This window comes from Salvelinus sp. IW2-2015, linkage group LG25, assembly GCF_002910315.2.
Source record: "Salvelinus sp. IW2-2015 linkage group LG25, ASM291031v2, whole genome shotgun sequence".
NCBI classification, from domain to species: Eukaryota; Metazoa; Chordata; class Actinopteri; order Salmoniformes; family Salmonidae; genus Salvelinus; species Salvelinus sp. IW2-2015.
This window is the reverse complement of record NC_036865.1, coordinates 9,054,336-9,063,699: the sequence shown is the minus strand read 5'-3', so window position 1 is coordinate 9,063,699 and position 9,364 is coordinate 9,054,336. Positions and strand designations below refer to the sequence as shown.

At 43.6% G+C, this 9,364-nt stretch overlaps 1 protein-coding gene across 1 annotated transcript in view; it reads left to right on the top strand.

The window, feature by feature from the left end:
* Positions 1-89: 89 nt before the first annotated feature.
* Positions 90-9,364, top strand: part of prkn (parkin RBR E3 ubiquitin protein ligase) — an 88,698-nt gene continuing 79,423 nt past the window's right edge. The window contains exon 1 of the mRNA XM_023970373.2: positions 90-323. Within this exon, the coding sequence (XP_023826141.1) occupies positions 317-323 (7 nt within the window). The 5' untranslated portion in view covers positions 90-316. The remainder of the gene's footprint in view (positions 324-9,364) is intronic.

Sequence of the window (9,364 nt, the reverse complement as noted above, 5' to 3'; positions counted from 1 at the left end):
GTTTCCGGTATGACGTCAAGTTCAAGTTTGTATTTTTCTCTCTCCGAATGTGTTTTTTTGCACCTGTTGGATACGTTCGTAGTAGGATTCTGTCTGGTACAATGTATGTAAAATATGTTGCAATATGAAACAGCTAAAAAGCTATTTTGGACGCTGCCAGGTACATTTAACTAGATAATAATGATACGGAAACAAGTAGGACTCCATCTCCCATAGTCCTCGAGACTTGCAAATACTGTAATGGAGATCCCCAGCAGTCGTATGACATGAAGTTCTTCACCTTAATAAAACCAGAGGACGTAGCTACATCCCCAGCATGATTGGTATGTGAGAAAGTTGTAGTGAGTCGTTTCGTCCATTAATTTGACGTTGTCAGTTCTAGGTTATTTTGTGAATAACAGCATTTCCACGAACCCGTGATGCCTTGTTTATAAGATAGTTGTTTTTGTGCTTGGCTTGCTACTGGTCAGTTGACAATATAACAAGCTGCTGTTTTGTAGAATAGCCCGTATGTGTGTACACGAGAGTTGCATTCAGCCTTACAAGATGTACTATCACCTTGCTGGGTTATAATTTCTAAGGTAAACAGCTCTACTACATGTTCACGTGAACATGCAGCTGACACTGTCAAATCCACGACACGTGCCAGCCAGTGACCGATGCATTGTAGCCAGATGTTCTGGCCCAAGTTTTTGATGGTGTTTGAGTGACAGAATACCATGAATTAACCACTATCTGGCAACATGTTTAATATTTTAATCTTCCTTTTGTTCCTATCAATACACGGTCAAGTATAGGACAAAGATGATATATTTTCAGTGTGTTCAGATTTGTGCAAAGGTCTAAGTCTATACCTGTTGCTAAGTTATTAAAATGGTGTCACTCAGTTGCCTATTATTATCAACACTTTGTTTGGAGGGCCAGAAGGTGTTTCTTTGGTCGATTTCTAAGGTTTAGTTTGACTGACACTTCTACTCCTAGAATATGAAGGAAGACTGTTGTCATCTTGGAGCAAACAGAAAACAGAGAGATGCTCTCAAGAAATGTCTCCGATAAACTTCGCTAAACCTGAAGGCAAGAGCAACATTAATCTGAGGTATATCTCCAGAGAATGAAATAGCCTTTCCACGCTCTTGAATTGTCAGATTTTGAGAAGCTCGGGAGTGAAGGTCTGAGGAAGACGGATCGATTGTGTCTTGAGTCTCCGGCCCATCAACTTTGAGACTGTCTCAGGCTCACACATCCCCAGGAGATAGGGTTTAGTTTGAGCAGGCTGAATGGTGCTTGTCTAGTAATAAGTTGCACTAGGCCTATAGAGGGAAGGGGATGAGAGGGAGTGTTGAAGGGAGGGAAAAGTCGTCATCATCCAGGAAATCTGAAGGGCCAGTATTTCTCTCATGTTGATGATCGCACACGCCGCGGCCCCAGAACTAGGTCTATCACAAGAAAACAGACAGACTTTTATTATGGGGAATGTCATTATATTCATGTGAAATGGGACTTTTTAAATCACCTTGATAATACAGCAAGTTGTAATAATAGCTGAGTCTGCATTAGGAAGATATAATCTTGCTCATATGATATTAAAATGCAAATGACTGAATTTAACTGTAATATATAGCCTAGGCCTAAACAACATGTCCCGTGTGGCTCAGTTGGTAGAGCATGGCGTTTGCAACGCCAGGAGTGTGAGTTTGATTACCACGGGGGGACCAGTACAAAAAGTATGAACATTTATGCACTCACTACTCTAAGTGGCTCTGGATAAGAGTGTCTGCTAAATGACTCAAGTGTAAACATGTAAACAACACAGGAGAGGGGAATCAAAGACACCTGGACTACCTGCCTTGTCAATTGCCAAATCCTTACCAATTGCCATAGGCTATGTCTTCTAGCAGAGCAGGACTGTGTGGCAGTAGGTATTGAGTCTGAGTGGTGCTACTCCGAGGGGCCAGAGAAGTCTGTGATAGAGGCTGAGGAGAGGGAGAGACGCCAGTGTACTCCTGGGACAGGCGAGAGGGGTCCGGATTATTTACTCTCTCTGTTTGGAGACCAAGGAGAGAATAAATTGCTATTGATTTTTGGTTTCTTGCAGCTAAGTATCTTTCTTGCCTTTGCATTGACTCCGGGCCAAGAATAATTTTCTTTTAATATGTATCCACATTTGCTTTCTGCGTTTCTCCTCAAGTGATTCCATTGCAGTGGTGTGTTGTCAGTTCCTTCACGTTGAGTTCAGCAGTCTTGTGAACGTAGGCCTTTGCCAAAGAGTGTACACTAGAGCGTGGCAGGTTAGAGTTTACAGTGGAGAAGGAGTGAATGTGTGGGTTTTATTTGGAGTTTGGGTTAGACAGACTAATTATGACTAGAGACTAGTTAACTCAGCCTTGACAAGCTAGACTCCCACTGATTCAAATCAAAGTTAGTTGGTTGCACACACAGTTTAGCAGATGGTATAGCGTGTGCAGCAAAATGCTTATGTTACTTGTTCCTAGCAATGCAGTAAAATTGAAAGAAAAAAAAAGTGTCATGTCAAACAATATCAATGATTTGACAGCCCTCAACCCAAACAAACTGCACATGGTAGATCATAAGCTGTGTTCTAGCCCTGAACTTGTATAATCGTTGTGGCCATGGAATGACTGGGTAGACTTGTAACAAGGTATTTGCATATTCATAGAAAAATGATCAAATCGTTGAGGCCTACTTTAACATATGTTTAACCATATTATCTGGATAGGTGTATGATAATGAGTGGGTGAAAGGGTATCTTTCTTCAAAGATTCAAAGGATATCAAACATGCAGCATTTCCTCCCTCAAAAATGAACGTTATGCCCCTTTGGTAAAAGTCCTAATTGTGTATTTAATTTCATGACCCCATGGTTGGTTGGGGGTAAAACAAACACTAGTGACACAAAGGCAAAGGCTTTTGGAGAAAATATGTGGAGTTTCAACTGGTGTCAGTTATAATCACACATTTACATTCAATAGGTCTTTTAGCGCTTTATCTGAATTCCGATGTGTTTTTATTCATATTTCCATTTATTGCTTTCACTGGAGGCACAGAGGAAGAGAATCTTGAGAAATCTGGGCATCAGTGTGTGATGGCAGAAAGGAAATTGGTGTGTCAATCACAAGTTTTCATATCTCCAAGCTGGCTGTCATGAAAAGGAGGCAGCAAGAGAGAAATGATTGAAAGAAATGGATTGAGAGAGCAGGAGGGAGAGAAGGAGGGAGAAGAGGAGGGAGAGAAGGAGCAAGCGGTAAAGAGAAAAATGAGCAGAAGTGACTGAAAGGAACAGATACTCCGATAGGGCTGACGCAGTGTTAGTGCCTAATTGCCTCTGGAAAAGATAGAAGCCTCTCAGAAATCCAAGAGGATAATGACTGTATTACTGTCAATCAATGTTGAATGCAAGGTAAATACATAGTCACCAGGCTGAAGGGAAGAGGGATTACTGAACCACTACACACAGAAACCCAAATCCTCAATGGATTTCAATGGGTTCATATCACCCCTCGTCTTTGCCAGGTCCTGGTGTTGCTCCACTGAGATGATGTCAAGGTCACCTTGGTGGGGTGTGGAGGGACGGTGAGGAGAGTCACAAAGCTCTGTCATGAGTGTAGTTTTGCGCGTTGCTCTAGGACCTCAAGGAGTCTAGGTCATTGTAGTTCAATGGTTGATTTTCTGCCTCAGGCAGAAAAACATACAGCACATTCCCAGAGGACATGCTCTCTCATAATGTGTGTGTGTGTGTGTGTGTGCGCAAGCCAGTTCCTGATCTAGAGTCCTTTTACTGTTGGGGACCCCAGTCCTTTTCCTCTAAGCACATCTCTCTTTGAGTCATTTTCCCTGAATTAATGCTTTATTGTTTAGTCAATGATTAGACCCCGAATAATTTAAAGCGTCAGTGCCGCTGGCGAATGAATGGCCACCTGAAACGCAACCGGTGCCTTTCACCGAACGCCGCAGTTTCTAATGAAAAGCCGCAGATGGGGTCTGGGAAAACAAATTCTGGCTGAAATTGGAATTGGTTACAGTGGCTCTCATGCAAATATGTGCCGCCAGCAGCCACGGCGCTAATAACAGGGAAGTGGCGAGGGCGCAGGTGAGATGGCTGCCACGGAGAAATTAAATGGAGATGGAAGGAGGAGAGGGGAAAGGGGGAGGCAGGCAATATGGATCTGAAAGATCACTGGAATGAGTAGGAACACCTGGCCTTTTGCTGATACCCCTGGGCTTGTATCCATCTAATACAGTACAGCCTACCTTTTCAGTACGCACTCTGCCTCTCTGAGTTGTTCAGGGGTTTCAGTGGAGTGTTCACACACCAGAGAAGTGCTTTTTTCCACAGTTCTGTTTCAGAATTACGTTGATTGATGAAGGGTCAATGTGCACTTGTTCTCTACATGGCTTGTTATCTGGACAATATTTTGATCGCCATCGACATCAACAGCATATCTGGAGGATCAATATGGAGAACGTGACTTTGCTCTACCTTAGCGACTCTGTCTACCTCTCTGACAGGGCCCAGCCATGTGTACATGTGTTGTGTCGCTCTGCCCCTCTTGAGGTGCTGCAGGTGGCAGACGCAGGCTAATGGTTAATTACCATTGTTAATGACTTCCCTCTGTCTCTGTCCCCGTCAGATGGAGCTATGACAGGCGGCTTGGCAGAGCCAGACGGCACAGTCGAAGCAACTACAGCAACAGAGGGCTCACATAAGAACTTGTTACATTTGTTATTCGAGGAAATTGTTCTAAACATCAATTGTTATCATATTGTCATTGAATTTGCCAAGTACAGTTTCTATCATTACTGATATCTGCTGATGAAAATAACCTAGAAATCGTTTTTTATTGTACTGACACTATCATTTCTTAGCATTTTCTGTTCCTGTTGTGGTTGACCCACAGAACACACAAAGCAATCTTAGCTTCTTCGTCTTTGTGCTATTGGTAGAACGTGACACTGCTTGCCTAGTGAGGTAATGCAGCCAGCCAGTGTTCCAATGAACCCAGCAGACATACAGTACTATCACACCATATCTGTCCCAAATAGCTACACCTCTGCTCACTGTGTATACACACACCCAATACAGCTTCGCTGCAGTCTTATCTCTAGGGAGACTCTTATTTATCTCCATCCCTTGGTATTGTATGGGGATGTAGTCTGGCCACATATTGCAGTGGGGGGGGGGGGGGGGCATTGTGGTATTCCTGAAGGCTCCATTCTGCAGACTGGTGCTTCCTTCAAATGTAATAAGCGACGACAGATGGAGGGGGGGGGGGGGGGGGGTTATTTTCCTGGCTTTCATGCACCGGGGTCGGGGTTGCGGTGGGGCGGCTGATGAACGGGAGCTGTGCTCCAGAATCCACCCAGCCGTTGATCTAAGAGAGAATCCTCCAGTGGACAGTCACCGGGCCCGAGAAACCTGGCACTGGCCCCATAGCTGCTGCTAGCCTCCACGATGGATAGCCTGGTCCTGAACCGGGCTCATCGTACAGTACCGTACAGCATCGCTCCACAGCACCCGTCACACATGACCAAACACTGCACCTGACTGTACCAGCTATCAGGATAAGGCTCAAGAAAGAAGGGAGAGGAGAAGAAGGTGGAGGGAGAAAAGCTCTTAGCCCCAGTGTTGGATGGGAATTTGTTCTCTTAATTGCTCAAAGTGAGTTCTGGAATTGAGGAGTCCATCTTCTTTATAGTTATGTGCGGGGGAAATACGGGCCTATGGGGTTGGCAGTATTTTACGGCGGTTTTGCCAGGGCCATTTGGGTGCTTTATCCCTAATCAATAGGGAGAAGAAAGTAGTGACGTGGGCAGTGCACTCGTAAAGGAGACAGGTGGCCCCGGCCCTCTGATAGCATTGCATTACTGTCTGGAGAGCCTAACAGGGCCCCTTTGGGAAACTGCACTGTCGGGTTTAACTCCCTGGAGCGATCAAGTCCTGGGCTGCTGTCATTAGGATGAAGGGAGTCCTTTTACAGAGACATTTTCAACTCCCTGCCTTCTCCATGTAGCAGCTTTTACTCTCCTTCTTCCTCCCTCTTCAACCTTTCCCCTCCCAGTCAATCTCTCCCCCTCCTCTCACATCATCTCTCCTCTCACCTCCCTCCTGCACTAAAGAGTCCCCAGACCCATTTCCCTCCGATGCAGCAGTTGAGAGTTGAGCCTATCTGTCTTCATATTTCTGCCTGTGTGCGGGCCGTATTGATCTGGCCGCCTGCCACTCCGCCCAGACACAAAGTATTGGCTGGCCGTGATACCCTCCCTGCCCCGCTCCTGCCCCCTTGGCCTGAGTGACATCGCGTCTCTCTGCCTCTCTCTTTTTGAATTACTGTCATGGGACATTAACAGTAAATAACACACATTTCATTATGCGTAGAGTGGTTTTGACAGTTGGATTTTTCTCCAGTCTAGATTGTCCCGCCATCTCTTTCTCTCTTTTCTTATTTTGTGAAAATGCCTGTTTTGGGAATGGAAGTATTGGTATTCCTCTCTATGCATGCAGCCAGGTTTATGGAATTATGTTGTGAGTTGTTAGCCTTCCAGTGAGCTCTCTGCTTGGTAATCCGGACTGGTGGAGTTGGTGCTACATGATTGCATTCTGTCACTCTTCCTCCCCAGACGGAGAACTCGGGTAACCTGTGCACGTTATGGCCCCATCAACAAACTGACGGCTTCTGTGATGGAACATGACAAAGGAGGAATTTACTCATTTGTTAGCCACTTGGATTGGATGCAAAACAGTGAGGGACATTATGGAAATCTCAGTGACGGGACAAATTAGAATCAGCCCTTCTCCTCATTCACTTTGGGCCATAGCTCGGACTGGATTGGCTGTAGTGCTGCCAGAGATCAGTCAACCGAGAGACGGTTGTGTCATAGTGGTCATTGTTGATGTTGCTCTGACTTGAGGTACTGTAGTCTCTTCTGTGTAGATAAATCAGGTATGTGATGTGATATAGCATGGGTTCAAACCGATAGCCTAATGGTGTCTGTCCACTTTCTTGTTACAATCTCAGAGAAGGTTTTGTCGTATATTTGTCTCAGAATAATGTTGCAGAAACACTTCTAAAGGGAATGTCGCACATTGGCAACAAGCAATCACCTAACTGAGTCAACTCCTTAAGCGCCAAATGGAAGAATAACTTTTTATTCCTCCTCAGTCATTAAATCTAAAACGATCTAATTTCCTGTAATAACTATGATTAATGCTGCGTTCCCATGACTACTCCACACTGTGTATGTGTTAGTGTGTGTACAAGATGTTTCTGTGTATGCTTAGCTTACGTGTATGTGTTAGTGGGTGTACTCAATGTATGGGCAATTCCGTTGTAACGGAATTATGCTGAGACTCAGGTTTTTCACTTTAAAATGTATGCCAAACAAGACCCATTGATTTCAAAGTTGAACAACTCTATGCACACGGACTTCTTTTAACAATTTTCACAGAACACTTTACATAAACACATTTACAGGAAGAACTGTGCAGATACAACYTTTGGTAACAGAATACAACTGAGGGACATTTTTTACCATAATCATGTTATCAAACTTTGCATCTGCACAGTTGTTCCTGTAAATGTGTTTTTGTCAAATCTTCTGTTTTTGTTTGGCATACAGTACCATTGTAGAATAAACAAGTTTGGACAAGGGTTTTTCTTTATTTTCTACATTGTAGAATAATAGTGAAGACATCAAAACTATGAAATAGCACATGGAATTATGTAGTAACCAAAATAAGTGTTAAATCAAAATATATTTTAGATTCTTCAGAGTAGCCACCCTTTGCCTTGATGACAGCTTTGCACACGCTTGGCATTCTCTCAACCAGCTTCATGAAATCACCTGGAATGCATTTCAATTAACAGGTGCGCCTTGTTAAAAGTTAATTTGTGGGATTTCTTTCCTTCTTAATGCGTTTCAGCCAATCAGTTGTGTTGTGACAATGTAGGGGTTGTATACAGAAGATAGACTTAAGTGCATATTATGGAAAGAACAGCTCAAATATGAAAAGAGAAACGACAGTCCATCATTACTTTAAGACATGAAGGTCAGTCAATCCGGAAAATTTCAAGAACTTTGAACATTTCTTCAAGTGCAGTCGCAAAACCATCAAGCACTATGATGAAACTGGCTCTCATGAGGACCGCCACAAGACAGGAAGACCCAGAGTTACTTCTGCTGCAGAGGATAAGTTCATTAGAGTTACGAGCCTCAAAAATTGCAGCCCAAATAAGTGTTCAAGCAAGTAACAGACACATCTCAACATCAACTGTTCAGAGGAGACTGCGTGAATCAGGCCTTCATGGTTGAATTGCTGCAAAGAAACCACTACTAAAGGACACCATTAAGAAGAACAGACTTGCTTGGGCCAAGTTACACGAGCAATGGACATTAGACCGGTGGAAATCTGTGCTTTGGTCTGATGAGTCCAAATTTGAGATTTGTTTCCAACCACCGTGTCTTTGTGGGATATATAGTAGCTGAACGGATGATCTCCGCATGTGTGGTTCCCACCGTGAAGCATGGAGGAGGTGGTGTGGGGGTGCTTTGCTGGTGACACTGTCAGTGGTTTATTTAGAATTCAAGGCACAATTAACCAGCATGGCTACCACAGCATTCTGCAGTGATACACCATCCCATCTGGTTTGCGCTTAGTGGGACTATCATTTGTTTTTCAACAGGACAATGATCCAAAACACACCGCCAAGCTGTATAATGGTTATTTGACCAAGGAGAGTGATTGAGTGCTGCATCAGATGACCTCGCCTCCAGTCATCTGATCTCAATTCAGAAGGTTTGGGATGAGTTGGACTGCAGAGTGAAAGACAAGCAGCCAACAAGTGCTGAGCATATGTGGGAACTCCTTCAAGACTGTTGGAAAAGCATTCCTCATGAAGCTGGTTGAGAGAATGCCATGAGTGTGCAAAGCTGTCAAGGCAAAGGGTGGCTACTTTGAAGAATTTCATATATATATTTTGATTTAACACTTTTTTGGTTACTACGTGATTCCATATGTGTTATTTCATAGTTTTGATGTCTTCACTATTATTCTACAATGTAGAAAATAGTCAAAATAAAGAAAAACCCTTGAATGAGTAGGTGTGTCCAAAACTTTTGACTGGTACTGTACATTTTTAAAGTGACAAATCGGACACTCAGCGTAATTTCGTTATCGTGGAATTGCCTATGTGTGTATGCTTAGTCTATATGCTTTTGTGTGTGTGTGTGTGTGTGCTCACTTGCCTATTCACCTCGCATCATTATGTATTCCTTCAACCACACACATACAAACACACACAACATACACACTTAAACCTGGATTGTGTGTTGTAGTGTCAGGAGGGCAC